Below are 19,952 nucleotides of genomic sequence, written 5' to 3'. Positions count from 1 at the left end.
GGATCTCCTGTTAGACTCATCACTGGGTATTGCATCGATGGGTCGTGTTAGGGTCCGCCTAGGGTAACTCGGTCGGTGTTGTGTCATCCGAGCGTGGTGCACAGAGTCACCTTTGAGGAGCCTCAAACAAGCCTCATCAATGGTGAACGCATCACTGCTTTCAGTTACTATCATCATCACCCCGTCGGAGGGTGTAGCTCATCATATATGTGCCGCTAGGAGGTGACACAAACGGTCATCGTTAATGAGTCCGACAGCGATCCGTCAGCGATGACTAGTCATGGGAAGGCAGTCCTTACCGTGTTGGCTTATAAGGTCCATCGGTGATGCCTTTCACCATTGATGGTTCTGTCGGGATGACGTATTTTGTAAAGTGGCGATTATGTTTTGTAGTAGTGGTAATGCAAAAAAGAAAATAACTAAAAAAAATCAGCAAGACATGCAGCATTTATGGAGAATTCAATAGGGAAAAACGCTCACAAATTGGACTCTCGTTTCAAAAGTTATTTCGGTCTTAATATTCGCTCCAGTACAAAAAGAAAAGGGGCACGCTAGGCGTCGGTCGGGTGTCCTGAGGGGAAAATCAGGCCCCTTCCGGGCCGTTCGATCGAAAGGCACACGGCCATTAGATTGGCTTGTCCCTGTCCCACTCGGAGCATCTGTGGCTCTCTCTTGAAGCACCATTGCCGGTCGCTCGAAGCATCGGTGGCTCCCTCTTGAAGCGCTGCCGCCGTCCACTCAAAGCAACCCCGCCTCCACCTCGCAACATCACCGTCGCCCTGGGCCCGTAGCACCGCTGCCTCCAGGGCTCCAGGTCAAGATGGCAATGGATAGTCAAAATGTGGATATCCATGGATATCCAGCCCATGGATCATGGGTATGGAGCGGGTTTTTGATCCATGTATATCTACGTATGGGTACCAGCCATTTCGTGGAGCGGGTACGGATATCACATTTGATCCATGGATATCCATGGATACCCGGTATTTATTAAAATAAATAAATTACTGCCATGTGGGTCTATTAGTTAGCTATATGAGTCATATAAATGTCACCTTCCTACTCAACCATAACCCTAACTCTCTTTTCTTCCTCAGTCCCACACTACTGACTAACCACTCTTGAACTGTTGTTTGCTGCCGTTTAATGTTGTTGCATGTTGTTGTTGTTTGCTGCTGCTGTATATATTGTTTATGATGTACTCCCTCCGATCCTACGAAATATTACATGTATCTAGACACTTTTTAATAATAGATACATCCATATTTAGACAAATTTGAGACAATAATTTAGGACCGGATGAAGTATATTGCATGGATACCCGGTGGATATGGACGTGGATATTGGTTTGCATTCACGGATATTTTCGTGGATGGATAGTTGGTTTGGCGATCGATATGGATTTGGTCCATCTGGACCCCCGCCCCGCTGCCATCCTACCTCCAGGTCGTCGCTCCGCCGTCGGCCGATCGCAGCATCGGCGCCTCTGGCTCGCTGCACTCCCGTCAGCCCCTCGCAGCACAGTCGCGGGCCCCAGCACTGGTGCCTCCACCTCGCCGCCGTCGGCCCCTCTTGCAGCACCACGCCCACCTCACAGAAGCGTCGGCGGCCCCTCGCAGCGCCTCCCCCCCCACCCCCCCCAGCGGCAGCGCCGCCTCCACCTCGCAGTAGTGCCTCCGTCCTGGGCTCGCAGCACCACCGCCGACCCCTCGCAGCGCATCCGGCCTGGGCTCGCAGCATCACCCCTAGACTCGTCAGAGGCCATGGTGGTTGGATGGGGGAAAGAAGCCCATGACTCTCTCTCTCTCTCAGGAGGAGATAAGGTTGAATAGCGAAAGAGAGAAAGGAAAAGAAAGAAGAAAACGTGGGTGGGACCCACACCGCCGCTGCACTTTTTTTCGCAACAAAAATGCCAAGTGTCGTGCGCAGGCGGTGGCGGAGCGAATCCGTTGGATCTGTCGAGTGATACCAATCATCTACCAAAAGAAAAGGTGTCCACCTAAGACTCTCTACTTGATACACCCTCAGTCCCGTATTAAGTGTCGAAATATTACATGTCTATAAATGTTTTTTAGACATAAGTACATCCATATTTGAACAAATTTAAGTCATTTAATATGTGACAAAGAGAGTACATAAAATACATAAGGTAAGTTCACTGCTCCGTACAATCCTTCTCGGCTGTATTCTAGAGGAAATGGACCGTAATTTATGTCCCCAATCAATACAATCCTTCTCGGCGGGTAGGTGGGATCCACGGTCAATTTAGCTGTTAGACAAGCAGATGTCGAGATTAGGGGTTCTCTAATACGCTTTCGTCCAGGAACTAGGGTTAGTTGAGAAAAAATCCAAAAAAGAAAAGAAAATATCACAAAACCACAACCGTTACATCCTCTTATCACTTAACCACAATTTTTGGTACTTATCCGAAAACCACAACCGCGTGGATTTTTGGGAGTTTGTCAAGGTTGTGGTTTTCGGATAAAATACCCAGAAGTTGTGGTTACGTGATAAGAGGAAGGTAACAGTTGTGGTCTTGTGATATTTTCTTAAAAAAAAAGAAATTGCAGCGTTATGTTTGGTCGATTACGAGGGTCCTGTGATACTGCGGCTGTGCTGGTTGCTGCACGGAACAGCCGCACCAGCACAGCCGCGGCGAGAAGCCAAGGAGTCGCGACTTGCGAGGCAAGGACGAGAAGCCATGGAGCGTCTGCAGAGAATCTTCAGCACCGGGATGGGGCAGTCGCCGTCGGACTCACCGCTGCTCGATTCCTCCGAGCAGGTCTACATCTCCTCCCTCGCGCTCCTCAAGATGCTCAAACACGGTCAGTCGGTAACCCTAACCCTCTTTCCGCCCCCCCGGATTTTACTAGGGCCGTTAGGGTTCGGCATCGGTCTCACGCGTTGCTGATGCAGGGAGGGCCGGCGTGCCGATGGAGGTGATGGGCCTGATGCTGGGCGAGTTCGTCGATGACTACACGGTCAGGGTTGTGGATGTCTTCGCCATGCCGCAGAGCGGGACAGGGGTCAGCGTCGAGGCTGTTGATCACGTCTTCCAGACCAACATGCTCGACATGCTCAAGCAGACCGGGAGGTATGCGCTGCCTGATAAGTCATATCAAACTTCACCATGAGAACATTTTTCATGTTAGAGCTCAGCTAGTTGCGGCTTCTTCTTTGTTACATCCTGAATGGTACATACAACAATATCATTGCTTACTCCATTATCGTTGACAGTGGAATCCGGTCGAAAGATCGTGTGAAAAAAATATTGCTGTCCACTAAAGTTTAGACCCTTTTATTGGGAAAATGAGATAATGCCAGTCCTTATTTGTTGATAAGAACGATCCTCACGATCCTTGGGTAAAACTGGATAATGATAAAAGGGAGAACTCTTGAATCATGCATTAATTAAATAGATTTTTTATACCCTGACACTTATGTTTAATCCTGTAGGATACATATGTGTTCATAACCACACAATCAATTGTAGCGATAACCTTTAGGTTGCTGAACCTACTTTTATGCTATCTGAGTGAAATATTTGATGCAGAATATACGTATTTTCCAAGAAGTCGTCATTGTTTTTCATGCCTCACGTAATTCAAAACATGTGCTACACACCCCTATATACATTGTTGGGGAAACAGAAGCAAACATCACTTCTCATACAGCACACAGAGAATCTTATACCTAAACATATATATGTTTTAATACATTTACTTAGAGCAATCTGCAGATGTTTTTGCTTCTGTAAACATCTGAATCTGATGACCCTTTCTTATCTTTGCTCAATTATGCTGTAGCCAGACAATTCTGTTAATAGTCATGTTGCTTTCACAGACCTGAAATGGTGGTAGGCTGGTACCATTCACATCCCGGATTTGGTTGCTGGCTTTCAGGAGTTGACATTAACACTCAACAGGTCTATGCATTACATTGTAGAATTGACTCTTAACTTGGTTTGACATACATATATGTTATTTTTGCTGTAATCCCACTTACTGCATAGTAATTCTGAAGTTTGTCCACCTATTTTATTGTTTTCCATTCACTGTAAAATCTGTTTGGTTTGTTTGACAAATAGGTTTGTTGTATTTGCTGAGATCCCATCCAGAATAAGGTAATTCATCAAAATATTTGCAATCTTTGTAATAAATATGGATAAGACAATCCAATCTGTTCAACTAAGTATTAAAAAGGTACTATATGCATCATTTCGGTTGTCTCCCTGGAATGTCACTGAACCTAGGTGTCAGGACAAGCCTATTTTCATTAAGTGATAAGCAGCCATATATGCATCGTAGCCAACCCTGCAGAGGAGGCTATTTACTGCTGTCACATGGGTTGTTCATAGTCCTCACTAACTGAGCGTACGACTTGAGTTCACTTCTGTACATCCAATCTGGACTAGGACATGAATAAGTTCACAATGAGACAACTGATTTTTGCGAAAACTGATGTACAAATATTATGTAAATATCCATACTGAAGCGACTAAGTGCACTTGTGATTATAACATCTTCAAAATCGAACATGCAGAGTTTTGAAGCTTTAAACCCCAGAGCAGTTGCTGTTGTAATAGATCCCATCCAGAGTGTCAAGGGGAAGGTGGTCATTGATGCATTCCGTCTCATTAACCCTCAGACCATGATGCTTGGCCAGGAGCCACGACAGACAACATCTAATGTTGGGCACCTAAACAAGCCATCTATTCAGGTAAGCACTACATAATTTTGCGGCTTATGAACTCTTGTTTTGTTAATTTCTGATACGGATTGTATTATCTCTGTGTCAGGCTCTTATTCATGGGCTAAACAGGCACTACTACTCCATTGCAATTAATTACCGAAAAAATGAGCTTGAGGAAAAGATGTTGCTGAACTTGCACAAAAAGAAATGGACTGATGGATTGATTTTGAAACGGTTTGACACTCATTCAAAGACCAACGAGGAGACTGTTCAGGTGTGTATTATTCTACTTTGATTCTGTTAGTCAATGCTGCAAACTGGAGTGTTTCCTGTGGTCTGATAATCACTTATTTGTGTTTACCATGTTCAGGAAATGCTGAGCCTGGCCATCAAATACAACAAGGCAGTGCAAGAGGAGGATGAGCTGCCACCTGAGAAACTAGCGATAGCAAATGTTGGACGACAGGATGCAAAGAAGCATTTGGAAGAGCATGTCTCGAATTTGATGTCATCAAACATAGTTCAGACCCTAGGGACTATGCTCGATACAGTTGTCTTTTAGTCTGCTACTACCAGTTATCTCAATTCTTTACACAGAACTTGTCTGTTACTTTTTGTTCACAGTTAGCTTGATGTAAGGCACATATTAGGCAAAAGAAAATTCTGCTGTAGAACAACTTGACAATTTTCTGTCAATCTTTTGATATTTTTTAATGTTCCATGTATTAAGCCCTAGCAAATTCTAGGTTTGCATGTTCTTATGAGATTTCTCTACCGAATAAAAAATTTATTCATGCTTTAATAAATATCTGTAGCACTGGAGCATGTTCTGACCCCCCATTTGGCCTATCAATAGAATTTACCTGACATGTCTTTGGCTCAAGTGGAGCACAACTGTTGTGTCTCAGCTGTATAGCAACGTGCATATGTTTTTTGGTCCTCCATCCCATTGTATTATGCTAGCAAGTAGCAACATAAGAATGGGAAGTTAGTTTGCAATAGATAAATACTATGGACATTTCAGTTTCTCTGGAACTATGTTGCTAGCACAATGCTATGGGATATCGCAGTTTCCCTGGCATCTTTTTAGAGACTGTTGGGAGGTGGTGAAGTATGATCTAGTTGTGGCAATTAAAAACATCTCGGAGTTTCGGGGCAAGGCTCTTCATTCTTTAAACTAGATATGTTTAATACACAGCCTTGCGATTTTTTTCTAAGCTGCAGGCCAACAGGTATGTGCCACACATGGAGGACATTGTCTCAATCAATCAAAGTGCATTGTGAAAAAGAGGTGCGTTCTTCATAATTTTCTCCATATCCACAACATAATAAAAAAGACCTGGATATTTCTAAGGCCTTGATTCAGTGAGATGGTCTTTATCTTCTAGAAGTTCTTCAAGCGCTGGGTTTTGGGCAAAAGTGGAGAAACTAGATGTGCTAGTTGTGGGCGTCTTCATCATCTATAGTGCTGCTTAATGGGACGCTGGCCTGTCCGTTCGCCATGCTAAAGGTCTGTCAGGTAGACCCCCTCCATGCTGTTCATCATTGTCATCTACCTTCTTAAAAAAATTCTGAAATCTGCAGCTAAGAAGTGACTCTTGAAACCTAATAGATTTATTCTAACCCTGACATTCAAGGGATGAACACAACTAATGCGATCATCAAAGCTTTGGAAAAGCTTCTAGTCTTCATACAGTTTCGGACAAAACTCACATCTGTCCTACAAGATGTGAATGTGTGATGGGCTAGACCTGGAGTTTTTGTTTGAGGCCTTCCCAAGGCAACTGGGAATGTTCCTTGCACTCACCTTGGGCTAATGCCTGCAAGCTACAGAGCTAAATACGGGTGGATTTTCAACCGTTAATTGACAGAGTGGCTAGCAGATTGCCTGGGGAGAGAGGCTCACGTGCCGTACTGCCGATGAAGTACGTGTCACTAGCAGCTGGGGCCAGGGCCCACCTGCCAGTGACACGCATATGTCACCTGAACTCAGTCCCGGGGGAGGCGGCAAATGTTGTCATTGATTGGCCGTACTGCTGTTGTTAAATTGGTGTTATCTTCCATTACCCCTTACCAGTTACCACATGACAATATTTAAGCTTGCAAATTGGCTCCTAAAGAAAAGACAAAATTAGGCGTCGATTCATTTGGAATGTGAAGTGATGATCATGATAGTAAGGGCCATGCTTTGGTAAACTAGCAAACTAGAACCTTGGAGGCCTTGGTGTTTCTAATCTTCATAAGTACGACATGCGCTGAGTCTCCGCTGGCCCTAGTTTGCTTGGCAGGCTTCGAATAGATCCTTTTTTTTTTGCGAATGGTTTCTAATAGATCAATAGATCATGGAAAGGAACAAATCTGCCTTGCGGGAATGAAGACTCGACTCTTTTCAGAACTTTGACCACCATGTCTATCAGTTATTTATACAAGGTATTTACCAAGAAAAGAACGGTAAAGAAGGAGCTGCAGAATGATAGAGCTTTGACCAATAGCAGCACGCCTATTCAGTTAGCTCCGTTTGCTTCTTTAGCGAAGCATTATTGCAAGCATTCAGCTGAAGTGCTAAACCCGGATGAACAAGATCCAATCAGATGGAGGTTGACTGATGGTGGCCTGTACGCCGGCGACCTCAGCGTATAAGATACACTTTTTAACTCCTACTCGCTCGCTCGGTCTCAAAATAAATTACGTGAATTTGTGTAAGAATCTATATAAATTCACGTCAATTATTTTGAGACGGATGGAGTACTATGCATGCTTCGGTTCTATAAAGTTTGGAGGGCTTATGACGAGCCAAAATGCAAGTTTTTTTTTCTTGGCTCATGCTGCATACTTCCTCAGTTTAAGCTTATAAGACTCTTATTGAAGTTTGTGTCACACTTTGACCAACAATTATTCAAATTATATTTAAATATATAAAAAAGCTTTTCTTCGATACCTGAGATTAATGAGAACCATCAATTTTTTGAGTCTAAAGGCTCAGATTCGCTGTTACTCCCTAATACTCTAACTCAGATGTACGGAGTATCAAGAAAAAGGGTAAAAAAGTAAACAAACCAACTGAAAAATCAAATCTCAGAGTGGAAAAATAAGACGCAACGGCTGCCGCTGCGAGGGCATCGTCGGCGAGGTACGCGGGTAACTGCGCCGGCGTGGAGGAGAGCGGCGGCGACGCTGAAGGACGGTGCTGCAGCCGGGGGGCGGACGCTGGGAGGAGGTGGTGGCCGCTGGGAGGAGGCGCTGGCAGTGCGGGCTGGGGGACGGCGAAGGAGGGCGGCGGCAGTGCGGGCGTCGGACTCCGGCAGAGGCGCGCGGCGCGGAGGGCAGGGGCGGCGCTGGAGGAGGGCAGCGCCGGCCGCGGAGGCGGCCCCGGGGGACCCGCCGGCGATGGAGCAGGACGGCGCACGGGGTTATGTAGAATTTGCTATTTTGTTTTATTTATTAGATTTGACAAGTCGATGCTACCCTTTCCTAATACTCCATCTGCTCTATGGGAGTATTAGGGACAGTAGAAATCACCATATAAAAGTTACAACTAGAAAGAATTTTTCAATACAAATCAAACAATATATTTTTTGTGCCGCAATAATCTCATACTAGAAAGAGTTTTTCAATACGAATCAAACAATATATTTTTTGTGCCGCAATAATCTCATACTAGCGATGTAATTTTCGGTCAAAGTTTAGCTGAAATTTCGCGTGGGGCTGATAAACCCAAACGGAGGGAGTAGTTAAGATCCTTTGTGGCGGAAAGTTTGGAAGCGAGAAGATGAAATAATCAGGAAATTTGCAATCTTTGACTCTCAACCAGAAACAGTCACGCATCTTTGCTAGGACTGTGTCTACATCAAATCGGTTTGGGCGGTTTCTGTGGAGATGGAATAGCATTCAAGCCTCGGTTATAGATAGACCTGGAACTGTTGGCGAATAGTGTAATGCAGATAGATCGAGTAAGATCTCAAATGAGTGAAGGAAGCATTTTGCCAGATTGCTCATCTATTGTCTATGCAACGTGCGGAAGAGAGTAATCGTAGAATTTTCAGCAATTCCTCCGTGAGAAAGGAGGAGGTTGCTTCCAAAGCTCAAGAGGATCAAAAGAGTCTCCTTAAGTAAAATCGCGATGCTCTCTTATAGATATACTCTCTTATTCTTTTAATGAAGCAGTGCTCGAACCGTTTTGGTAAAAACAAAAGTAGATGGCATTTACTGGAGCCTAAAAAGAAACCGCAAAAGATTAAGTTGTAAAAATGTGACAAAATTCCGCTAGAAGGAGGGCTCGAACCTCCGACCTTGTGGTTAACAGCCACACGCTCTGGCCAACTGAGCTATTCCAGCTTGACTGACAGATGTCATATTGAAGTTTTCTTATAGACAAAGTGAAATACAGTCTAATGCACTCAAGAACCTCTGGTAACAATCATACATGCGGCGTGTACTGATAAATGAAGTAGTTCAATCTGAAAGAGAAAAGGTATCCACAATGTCAGAAGATTCGTATCCTCTAATACAGACCCCTTCCAGAGTAGAGTTAATATGAGAACGTAAACCGAAAATACGGAAGTTCCCATGCAAAATTTCAAGCTAACCTATTAATGTTAGCAGTTAGAATGAAACGAGATAACATCGGGCCTTCAAGTTAACTTTGAAAAGTAAATAAAACCGAAACTGCGGAGAAACCTAGAAAGCACACGCTTTCTCTTTGGTCCTGAATGTAATATCTGAAAGGCAAGACGCCATCATCCTTCCCAAGCAATGCGGATTTGTTTGTGAGGAAAACATATTATCAGTCCCAGCGCAGATAATGGAAATTGTACCACGGGAAACAAATAGGGAACTCCAAACCATAGTAGCAAAAAGGGAAACAAATACTCACCGAGGAAAATGGAGGACAGGAAGCTTCAACTGATCCACTCAACTTGGGAGCTAGAATTAATTAAAATGCAACAGAGGAAGAACTCTTTGAGCGATAAAATGTAACAGAGAAAAATAAAAAACAAAAAAGGAATTTCTTCGTTCCTCGGTGGTAAAATCTGGCAGAGAAGAAAAAGGGAATTCCCTTCAATTACTCAGTGATTAAATGCAACAAAGAGACAAAAGGAATTCCTTCAATTCCTTAATAATATCACCAGGTGCAAACGGATCACGGGAACATTTAAGCTCGCCTTCCTTGTGTTACAGAGATGTTCCAGATTGCAATGAACAAAATTGAAGCATAAGTGCAGTACTAAGCACAACAGATGATAATCCTTTTGAAACTAACCATGCATCCGACCTGGAGCAACTCATACCAACACATATCAACTACAGCAATGAAAAAAGTTGCAGCCATGAAACACTTTTTATTACAGTATTGTTCCGCACCAAGTCATGACGTAGAGCATTCTTTCATTCCGCAGAAGAACCACTGCCAAGATTTCTCTCCAGAGTCCAGTTCCTTCTCCAATTCTCGACTGCACTTCTTACTGTGACTTGGGCCTCACGGATCTCTGCATCGGTGAATTTGTGCTCCACAATTCCTATCGGACCTGGCTGCAGAACGTTGATTACAGTCTCAACGTCTCGCTCCATCTGCCTGTGTGTGATCATCAAGAAAGCAAATCAAAACAGAATTCCATTCCATGATAATGGAGGAAAGGTAAATGGAGTATTTATGATACTCAACACAGGCTTGCTGAAACTTTAAAGGTGGGATGTGCATGTACCTGACAATTTGGGGCAACCTTTGAGGTAACAGTCTCAGGAAAGACATCACACAAATCCTTGATTTAATTCAGATTGTTTTCCTGTAATACAAATGGACTACAGTTCAAAAAAATTACCTGAGTAGCAACTTGTCCTTTACAGTTACTATTCATAACAATGACTAGAATAATCTGAATCCTAGGTACCAACTTTAAACTTATTTTAGCCGAGCACAATTCAAGTTTCAAGGGAAAAAAAATACAACCAATGAGAATGCAACATGCATTTCTTATCTGAAGTTCTGAACTCGTTCAGGATTAGCCCTCAGGCATGTGGTGGAGTTGTGAACTGCAAAGTTATTTGCACGTTACAGTCCGAGTTCAATCCGGTTGTACAACAAACACATAGAACAAATTGTCATCTCAATCAAACAACCATATTAATATTAGTAGATCAAAGTAGTGGTGTTGTGTCGGGATTGCCTTCCATGCTCGGATGCTCCCCCACGCATGACAGAGACGACCAGCACGGTAACCTAGCATCTGAAAGGGGATGGGTCGAGAGGAGTTCAAACGGCGGCGGGATCCGGCCGAGGTGCTCAGGTGGGGGCGGAGCTCTGCGTGAGGGATGGGACGAGAGGAGGTTAGGGGCAGCGGCGGGATCCGGTCAGGATGCTCAGGCGAGGCGAACGGGCGGCGGGGTTCAGCCAAGGGGCTCAGGCCGTCAGGCGGCGGCGGAGAATGGCACGGAATGGGGAGAGCGAGGAGCACGTACGGAGGAGGGATCGGGCCGATATGCTCGAGCAGCGGCGGAGCTCTGCGCCGGGGATGGGACGAGAGCGGGAGCTCAGACGGCGGCGGAGCACGGACGAGGTTAGGGGCGAGGCACACGGGCAGGGGCGAGCTGGCGAGGAGCACGGACGTCGGCAGGACAGGGGGAGACGAGGAGGACGGGGAAACTCTCACCTGCGCGCCGCCGGCGACCCTACTTCGCGCCTCCTCCCTGTTTTTTTCTTTTTCTTCGTGTGCGCTGAAGCGTTCAGGGGCACCACAAAACCAAATACGGAGTAAGTACTCCCTCCTAAAAATATCACGTGTAGTCATATATATATCTATATTTAGACAAATTTAGAACAATTAATATGGATCGAAAGCAGTATTATTTTTCACAGAACCAGAGAACCAACTCTTTGATATGGAGTATATATGTTTTTCATAATCTGTGAATTAGCAGATTTTAATGTATTTTGTCAAACATGACACTTTTCCACCATCACTTTTCACATAAGTTTAGCACGACGAACACGATGACCCCTAGTGCCAATGGGTTAAAATCCTAGAATATCACAGGCTGACCAACATAAATAACTCTCCCGATTATAGTTTGTGGGAATTGCAAAGTGCTACATTGTTCAAGTGATGCAATAGCTGGAAATGAGGAAACTGCACCGTGGGACCATGAACTTGGCAACGATGTTCAGCTTCATACATTAACTTGAAAACTGCTAAAACAACTCCCTAAACTTGGCATAATTGTTCATTCTAGTCCAAATGGACGAATTCGGGCATAATCACTTCAAAACGCACCAGATTATCTGAAGAGAAATAAAAAAATGATTTATGGCCATCCTCTGTACTAATCACTTCAACAGAAAATAATCAAGATAACCATCCTCTATACACAGTTTGCAGGTACATATTAAGACGAAGCTTCCAGTTTGCAATGTACATATTAATGTAAAGCTCACGGTTAAATCATCATTATACAAACAAATCATGTACTTGATCTTGAGCTAAATGTGTCCACTGCCAGCATGGCTGAGTTATGAAGCGACCGTCCCCGTACACGGGTTCCATCTCTGTGCTTTAGTGCTAGTCTCTGAATCGACTCACTAGCACACACAGTTTCAAGATGTAATATCATAAAACAAAGGTCTCAATATTATAATGTATCATCCAGAATTTAAAAGTACTTACAACTCGCATAACCCACGGGTTAGCTGGAAATAAAACAACTGTTTAGCAATGGAAAGCGAAAGATACAAGGGCACATCAACACCACGGTGAGAGCGTGTTGGAATATAGGTCCGTAACCCAAACAAGCAGAACGTACATCTTACTCGTCGTCGGAGTTTCCTGCATCATTAAACGATGCAGCCACTAGGGTCAATACATTGAATGTATTGGCAAGATTCACCAGGAATTATATCAGAACCTACCAAGTATATGCATAATGTGGCAAAGTGGGGTTTAAGGCTATTTGCATAAAAGCTTAGTTGTTTAATTCTATCTTTTAATCAAATAGGATTTTGTCACTATTGGACATGGGGTAAACACACCCATGTTCCTATTAAACTAAGGACATTGAGTAGACACATCAATGCTCATAAATTCAAGTTTAAACCATTCATTTTATTAAGAAATCAGAATGAGTGAGACTTTCCTTACAGCTCCACATCTAGTTGCTCAAATTGTCCATTGCCGGGGACACGGCTAAGTACTTAGTTTTGACGCTCTCGAGCGTTTGTACACATTCCCCATAAGAAACCGATGTGTTAATCCCTTACTGTCCTCAGGGTAGAGTAGCAACGGCATCGATTACGAGATTTTCAGAGGTAATTCCCTAAACCACAAGAGAATCACGCTCCCCCTACACGGCTATCTCAGTACAATTCTTCGGGTCTAGGTTCATACAACTTACTCTTGTCTCGCCAGAGCCCATATAGCATTGTGGTTGTACTGGAAGCTGCTAAATAGGAAACTAGTCCAGTCTCGGTTACCCCAGATGGCATTCCACATTTGCAACGTAGGCGCTCCCCGAATCCACGGGAGAGACGTCCATGGACGATCCATTCCCGAAGGAACTCGACTCAAAGGAACCCATAGAAATGGATCTGACGCCGCTAATCCTCAAAATCCTCAAAGCAGCCCACCCAGGACGGTTCATTGATTTAATTGTTTTGCCTTAAACTATCAAAACATTTCATATCGCCAAAGTCATAACAATATCATAATGTAGTTATTTCCCCCACGATACTACCATAGCTTAGCATTCAACTACAATCGATGGCAATTTTGGTAGCAAGGTAATGGCAAGGGTAAACTATACTACCTGGGATTTATAGCTAGCATAGAGGTACGAGTAATATTCCTAATGCATTTAATAAAACAACTAGTGCATAGTAAAATATTTAGGAGAATGATCAAAGTGAACTTGCCTTGTCCAAGGTTGTGATAGTTTCCGCACTCTTCGCAACAACAAGGTCCACAATCCACACAATCTAAAATAAAAGAAGGCATACACACAATAAACACAACATTCAATACAAAAACATGCTATGATGCATATGCCATGACGATGCACACATAGGTTACTTATAAATGCAACAAGTTTTGTTTCTGTTTTGAAAAGTTTTTCAAATGATTTGGACAGATTATACAACATCAAAGAGATATTTAATATGAATGAAACAAGGATATGATTTAAATTAAAAGATTATATGATTTTTGCAAAACAAAGAGCAAGATTTAAACTTGTAGGGTCATGTTGTTCATAAAAAAAATTCTCCTCTAGTCCTAATGGACAAGAACATGCTTAAATAATTTTACAGCAAGCTAACATGCTCAAAACCATTTTGAAATAATTCATTTGAAATTTAAACCATATTAAACCATTCTGTAATTTTCTTCTGACAAATTTGTTAAAAATGAAATTGGACTGTGCCAGAATTGTGACGATTCCAGAAAGGTGCGGATTATAATTTTTGGACAAGCGGTTTAAAAGTTATGATGCTTTGAAGTTATAGGGGCTTTTCTGCAAATGTGCAGTTTTTAATTCGGCCGAAAAAGAAAAAATAAAAACTCTGCCACGTGGCGTCCTAGGATTGGCCCGGTTCGGGCTAGGGTTTACCCTGGCGGCGCGGGTGGCCGGACTCGGAGAAGACGGCGGCGCCGGCGGTTGGCAGCGGTGGTCGGGCGGCGCGGCGTGGGTGGGCGGCTCGGACGGCGGGCGGCGCGGGCGGCGCGGGCGGTTCGGGAGCAGGGGGGTCGGCGGTTGGCGGCGGCGGTCGGGGGGCCGGCGGACAGGCTCGGGCGGAGCTGCAAAACACCAAAACGAAAATGGCTCGCGTCATGAGGTGCGGAATGAGGAGAGGAGAGAGGGTAGGGGGTAAGCGTGGGGAGAAGCTCACCGGAGCGGCGGCGACAGCGCAAAAACGGCGGCGGCCGAGACGAACTTCGGCGAGAAATTCACGTGAAACCGGGGTGCAATCGAGTGAACGGTTTGGGGGAAGTGGAGGAGAAAAGCGAGGGCTTCGGGGTGACGCGCGGAGATTTGGAGATGAAGGCTCGTGCGCGAAGAAATCGGAGATGGAGTGCGGGGCGATTTCGCGGACGTGCTCTGCGTGGACTCCGGAGGCAGTTGGGGAAGAAGACTGGCGGGGCCCGCCTGGCAGGGGGAGCGTCGGGGCGGCTCGGACTAGGCCGGTCGGTCCGGTCTGGTTCAGCTTCGGTTTTTCTTTTCTTTTTCTATTTTCTGATTTTGAACACAACTTTTGATTTAGAGCTCCAAATCACTCAAAAAAATTGCAACAAAAATTTTAAAATCATATTTTAATATGATCTAACTTTTGGAACAAGAATTTCATCAAAATAAAATATTTAAAAATACATTTATCTATAAAATGGCTTTTAGGGCCCTTTTGAACAGGGATAACTTTATCAAAATAAATTATTTTTCAAAATAATTTCAAAAGCAAACTTATGGGATAACTTTATATGTGCATTAAATCCCTTTTTATACGAAAACCTTCATGGGTTGAAACGCAAAATATTCAAAGGCAAGAACAAAAATCAAAATCAAATAAAAGCACTTTTGAACAGGGATTCTTAGGGTAAATTTTAGGGTTTTCAAATGTGATTAAATAAAAGGGTGACATGATGCTTATGATATGCAATGCATATGAAGGTTTTTAAAATTTGGGATTTTACAAGTTATGCCCGAATTCATCCATTTGGACTAAAATGAACAAACCTGCCAAGTTTAGGGAGCCGCTTTAGCAGTTTTCAAGTTAATGGATGAAACTGGACATCGTTGTCAAGTTCATGGTCCCGCAGTGCAATTTCCTCGCTGGAAATCACGGTAGCTATTAATCAGTAAATATGATACTGACTTTGCAAAAGAACTCGAATCAATAGCCCATTCAGGGATTAAAACAATCTGAAAATTACATACAATTCCATCGACAGACAAATAGGAGGAAGAAAAAGGAAGATACATACAGCTCTATTTCTTCTCACCTCTCCTACCAAACAATAACAACCATGATAAGCTTAAAAAAGAACCATACATGGTAATTCACAAACAACGCAGAGCCTGCAGAGCTGATCATAAACAACAGCTGTTAGACTCCACGTACAATCATCATGTCATCAAATAGCAGACATGCAATCAATTTCCGTCTTCACGACGTAAACAGTTGGCTCCCGAGGGTGATGATGGCGGTTCCATCGCCCATGATCGTCGTCAGAGACATCTCCGTCTCAAGAATCCGATCTAGCTCGACTGCAACCAGCCTCATCTTTGGCCGCCTTCTGCAGGATGGGTTCAGGCACTGGAAGGCAAGACCAACAAATTCTTTCATACCTTCTGACGTGAAACCACCACCTAACCTTGGGTCAATCAGTTCATTTGAACTGAAATGTGCTTCCAGCTTCCAAAAAGACAAGAAAATGCCTGTCAGTACGATGTTAGGATATATAATCTGATGGTGCACAAGCAACTGTAGTTTTCTTTTCAAACTGGTGATGTTTTTTTCATTTAAAGTTTATGTCTCAATGAAGGCAGGAAAATAGCATATCAAATGTCAAGGACTAGTATTTTAACTAGACATATTCCAAGAAGAATTTAAGCAGATTCTACTGAAATTGATATATGTTTAATAACCAAAAGAGTGAAAATGGTTCAAGAAAGATATTTTCCTACTCCGTCAAGTTGGCGACACCGGGCTTTTTGCCTTAGCAGTTGCATTTAGCAAGATAACATAGTAAGCATTCTCTTTCTTTTATATTGCCTTAGCAGCTACATTTACCAAGCCAACATAGTTTGCATATTTTTCAATGTGCACATAGACAACCTGATCATATGCTGATCAATGCAACCATGACTCAAAGAATCTATTCTATTTCCTGACAGGAAAAAGTAGCAGAAGCTTCACAGGATTCCTCAAAATTTAGAGATAGTCTGACGACATGCTGAAGATTCTCTGAAGCAAACAATGAAAGCTCGCAGCTTTCTTTCTACGCAACTCAGCTACATGTCAACAGGAGTTACCCAGTGGGCCAGAGATTCTCTGGATTCTGGAGGTGCCAAACGAGCAGCTTCTCTGCCCGTAATTAGCTCCAAAAGGAATACTCCAAAGCTGTACACATCGCTGCTTTCAGAGAACTGGGCCACCGAGTGTGCCCTGAGAACAATCACGCACAATGAGTCAAGAGGATTATTACAGAAAGAGTAAACTAATCATTCAAATATTCAATAACTAATATAAAATGATGAGACTTCTCCTTAGAAAGGAACTGATAACAATTTATGCCCTGAGATGTTAATCTCCAATGGAGACAATGGTGTCATGCATATTTGTTTTCTTGCCTGAAAAATAGAAGATAAAGGGATATGGTAATTGGACTTACTCAGGATCTTGGTAGACACTGCTAGTAAATCCTTGTGATGGACCGACATCATCATATCCTCTAAGTAGCCCAACAAGTCCATAATCAGCTACCTTTGCAATGAAATTTTCATCGACCAGTACATTGCTTGTCTTGAAGTTTTTGTGGATCAAAGGATGCACAAGACTATGGAGATGATTTAGACCTGCCAGTCAAACAGAAAATTCTTAATTTTTATTAATTCACAAAAAAATGACAACTCACGTTTCTACTACCTTTAGCTGCACCAATGGCTATTGCAAGCCTTTGTTTGAACTCGAGCCGTGTCATGGAGCCTTTCCCTGTATCTGGTAAATGGTGCAAGTCTTCAGAAAGTAAGGGAAGAAATGGCACAATCTAATTTTTAATAAGAACTATACATTACCATATAGATGGCTACAGACATTGCCATTGGGGGAATATTCATACACTAGCATTTGTAGGCCCCCTTCCTGGCAATAACCGATGAGAGTTACAATATTCCGATGAGAAATCTCTGAAAGCCTCCTAACCTGCATTATGCAAGAACACCAAAAATGGTTCACGGTGTCAATTTATTAGTCTGCAACAAATGCATTTATATACCTGTCCCTATCGAATTTATGGTGCTTTTATTACAAGCAAACAACAATAATTGACAAGAGACAGATCTTCCTCACTCACAAGCAAGTCATTTGACTAAAGTGTTCACTATCTGACCATAAATGTGTCACAATTTAGGCTCACGCCGTTAACTGTTGTATCCAAATATTAATACAATGCATATTGAGCTCCCAAGTCAGCATCACAGAGAGGACCAAGATCAGAAACGTTTAAACACGAATGACGAAACAGTCAAGACATGAGATTCAGAAGATCAATTTACTCTGCTCATAAGCATGCCAGGGTGAAGCTAAACTTTACTTCCTTATAAAAGATTTCCAATTCATAAAAAATGTGGCTAAACTGCAATTGCATCCACATTGTTTACCTCTTCAGCAAACTCATGCCTGGGTGCCCCCATGCGCCTCTTGATCGCGACAACCGAACCATCAAGAAGCAACCCCTTGTAGACCAAACCGAAGCTCCCCGCGCCGACCAAGTTGGCTTCGCTGAAGTTGTTGGTCGCCTGCGCTAGCTCCTCCAAAGGGAAATGCCTGGCGCCTTGATGTTCCGGAGCCGAGGAACTTCGGCCCCCCTTGCCCCACTCCACTGATGCCACCAGGAAAACATACATTTCATGAACACAATGTTAAATTGATGAATTTTTTTTGATGAAGACACAGCAGCATTGCCATCCTACAAGGAGAAGCAATCACAATTCACCTAAGGTGGAAGGATCGGAGGAGCCGGTCTCGGAGGTCCGGTTACGCCTCGCCCTGAGGCGCGCCCGACACCACAGCGTGATCACCACGACCAGCGCAACAAGCAAGGCGGCGGCACCGGCGGCAATGCCAGCTATGACGGCGATGGGCAATGACATCCGGGTGCCCGTGACATCGAATCAGCAAAGTTGTGGAGGGGGGATTGTGTTTTCCTTGTGTCAGAATAAGAAGCAGCAGCAGCTAGCAGCGACAAATGGTCAAGCAAGAAGCAAAGGAAAGCAGTCCCCTCAAATCTAAATCCACCAACCCCTGGACCGTCCTCACCTATCCCCGAAATAAGTGAGTGCTATTGGTCCGGCATTGATGAATGCAGCGACGATCTCTGCCCAAAATGGCGCCTCAATTGGGCAATGCAGCTCTGCATATCTAGGTAGGACTAGGACTATGGACCAAGGAGAGACCAAGAAGTCGTCCAACCAAAATCAAGCACTTGCAGGAAGAGTGGACCGGCGATCAATCAAGAGCATGAAGCGAAGAAGGGTAGGAGGCCAGGCCAGGCCAGGGAGGGTAACTAACGGATGATGGGGTTGGGTGGGGGGTTGTGGTGTGTGCTGTAGCTGGAGCTGGAGCTGGGCTGCTGGTGTAGTAGACTCCACCCCCACATGGCAAATCGTTGGATCCCTCTCCCAGCCCTCCCTCCCTCCCTCCCTGACTGCGGCGGCCGCCCTTTTGTCAAAGGAGGGCGCCCCCTTCGTCCCTCTTCTTGCGCCATCGCTCCCCCCACCCCATGTGTGCGCGCGCGTGTCGGGGGGCGTGTGCGTAGGCCCCGCCGTCCGTCCGGCTGGGGGTAGCCGGGTAGGTGACGGGGGTGTGTGTGCGTTAGTTGGAATCTTTCACCGTCCTCCTCTGGCAATTGCATCACAGCCATCACCCATGACCATGAATCAGTTGCCATTCCGCCGAGAAGCTGCAATGCAATGCAAAAACCTCTCTCGGCTCCCGCGGGTGAAGAATGGGAACAAAAAGGGTAAAAGGAAAGCTGCAAGAGGTGTTGGTGTTGGTGCGGTGGTTGCTTGGTTCCCACTTTCTAGTACGAGAAGGAAAAGAAAAAAGATACTGCGGAGTAGTACTACTCCACCAGGGAATCTCTCTCTCATCCGCCCTGCGCTCCCGTGGTTTTCACCGAGGCACGACCGACCTCAGCTCAGGCAATGTCCTTTTCACGCCACCGATGAGTGTGTGTGTGTGAGATGTGCTTTCTTCCTCCTTGGCCGGTAGTACAACAAAACACATGATGCTCCCTTCCCTTGAGTCTTGACAACGATCCTCGGCGTTTTACTCGGTGATCGCAGCTTGCTGATGAAGGGAAGCATGCGGTGGGGTCAAACCATTTTAGGGCTTTGACTAACGATCATATTTACAAGAATTAATGTGTCATTTGTCACGTTTAAAAAAAAGGAAATCAAAAGGGGATAACTCCAGACTCTGCATCAGCCTGTGTTATAAAACCAGACAAAGTTGGACAAAGTCGATTAAAAAAAACCTGAGGTCGTATGTTCCATGTCAG

General features: G+C 44.2%; 3 protein-coding genes and 1 non-coding gene across 5 annotated transcripts; 1 reads left to right on the top strand and 3 right to left on the bottom strand.

Annotated features, from left to right (window-relative positions):
- Nucleotides 1–2,581: 2,581 nt before the first annotated feature.
- On the top strand, nt 2,582–5,498 carry LOC100826657 (26S proteasome non-ATPase regulatory subunit 14 homolog). The gene is made up of 6 exons (XM_003568546.4): nt 2,582–2,825; nt 2,917–3,094; nt 3,844–3,925; nt 4,543–4,719; nt 4,799–4,966; nt 5,063–5,498. The coding sequence occupies exons 1-6, from the start codon at nt 2,702–2,704 to the stop codon at nt 5,252–5,254; spliced, it is 921 nt and encodes a 306-aa protein (XP_003568594.1). The 5' UTR covers nt 2,582–2,701; the 3' UTR covers nt 5,255–5,498.
- A 3,455-nt stretch (nt 5,499–8,953) lies between these two features.
- Nucleotides 8,954–9,027, bottom strand: TRNAN-GUU. The gene has a single exon. It is a non-coding gene; the product is annotated as a tRNA-Asn (tRNA).
- Nucleotides 9,028–9,779: 752 nt separating this feature from the next.
- LOC100826033 lies at nt 9,780–11,446 on the bottom strand. 2 transcript variants are annotated; one of them, XM_003568544.4, is made up of 3 exons: nt 11,340–11,446; nt 10,395–10,475; nt 9,780–10,264 (listed from the first exon to the last, which is right to left on the bottom strand). In XM_003568544.4, the coding sequence occupies exons 2-3, from the start codon at nt 10,439–10,441 to the stop codon at nt 10,078–10,080; spliced, it is 234 nt and encodes a 77-aa protein (XP_003568592.1). In that variant the 5' UTR covers nt 10,442–10,475; nt 11,340–11,446; the 3' UTR covers nt 9,780–10,077. The 2 variants fall into 2 exon arrangements, with proteins under 2 accessions (XP_003568592.1, XP_024316072.1); XM_024460304.1 differs by lacking the exon at nt 11,340–11,446 and adding an exon at nt 10,659–10,728.
- Nucleotides 11,447–15,544: 4,098 nt separating this feature from the next.
- Nucleotides 15,545–19,096, bottom strand: LOC100825717 (probable receptor-like protein kinase At2g39360). The gene is made up of 7 exons (XM_010233180.3): nt 18,387–19,096; nt 18,052–18,272; nt 17,467–17,593; nt 17,318–17,389; nt 17,064–17,247; nt 16,705–16,837; nt 15,545–16,084 (listed from the first exon to the last, which is right to left on the bottom strand). The coding sequence occupies exons 1-7, from the start codon at nt 18,541–18,543 to the stop codon at nt 15,836–15,838; spliced, it is 1,143 nt and encodes a 380-aa protein (XP_010231482.1). The 5' UTR covers nt 18,544–19,096; the 3' UTR covers nt 15,545–15,835.
- Between the last annotated feature and the right edge of the window lie 856 nt (nt 19,097–19,952).

Source organism: Brachypodium distachyon, chromosome 2 (assembly GCF_000005505.3).
Source record: "Brachypodium distachyon strain Bd21 chromosome 2, Brachypodium_distachyon_v3.0, whole genome shotgun sequence".
In the NCBI taxonomy this organism is placed as follows: Eukaryota; Viridiplantae; Streptophyta; class Magnoliopsida; order Poales; family Poaceae; genus Brachypodium; species Brachypodium distachyon.
The sequence above is the reverse complement of the archived record's forward strand: the minus strand, read 5'-3'. Positions and strand labels throughout refer to the sequence as shown.

What these genes read in the sequence shown, in the direction of transcription:
- LOC100826657 (XM_003568546.4), top strand. Translation starts at nt 2,702, where the DNA reads ATGGAGCGTCTGCAGAGAATCTTCAGCACCGGGATGGGGCAGTCGCCG. An exon ending in CCTCAAGATGCTCAAACACG is followed by an intron (nt 2,826 to 2,916) that starts GTCAGTCGGTAA and finishes TTGCTGATGCAG; the next exon opens with GGAGGGCCGGCGTGCCGATG. An exon ending in TAAACAAGCCATCTATTCAG is followed by an intron (nt 4,720 to 4,798) that starts GTAAGCACTACA and finishes TCTCTGTGTCAG; the next exon opens with GCTCTTATTCATGGGCTAAA.
- LOC100826033 (XM_003568544.4), bottom strand. Translation starts at nt 10,441, where the DNA reads ATGTCTTTCCTGAGACTGTTACCTCAAAGGTTGCCCCAAATTGTCAG. An exon ending in AGGTTGCCCCAAATTGTCAG is followed by an intron (nt 10,265 to 10,394) that starts GTACATGCACAT and finishes GATCACACACAG; the next exon opens with GCAGATGGAGCGAGACGTTG.
- LOC100825717 (XM_010233180.3), bottom strand. Translation starts at nt 18,543, where the DNA reads ATGTCATTGCCCATCGCCGTCATAGCTGGCATTGCCGCCGGTGCCGCC. An exon ending in CTCCGATCCTTCCACCTTAG is followed by an intron (nt 18,273 to 18,386) that starts GTGAATTGTGAT and finishes TGGTGGCATCAG; the next exon opens with TGGAGTGGGGCAAGGGGGGC. An exon ending in AGTGTCTACCAAGATCCTGA is followed by an intron (nt 16,838 to 17,063) that starts GTAAGTCCAATT and finishes GATTGTTCTCAG; the next exon opens with GGCACACTCGGTGGCCCAGT.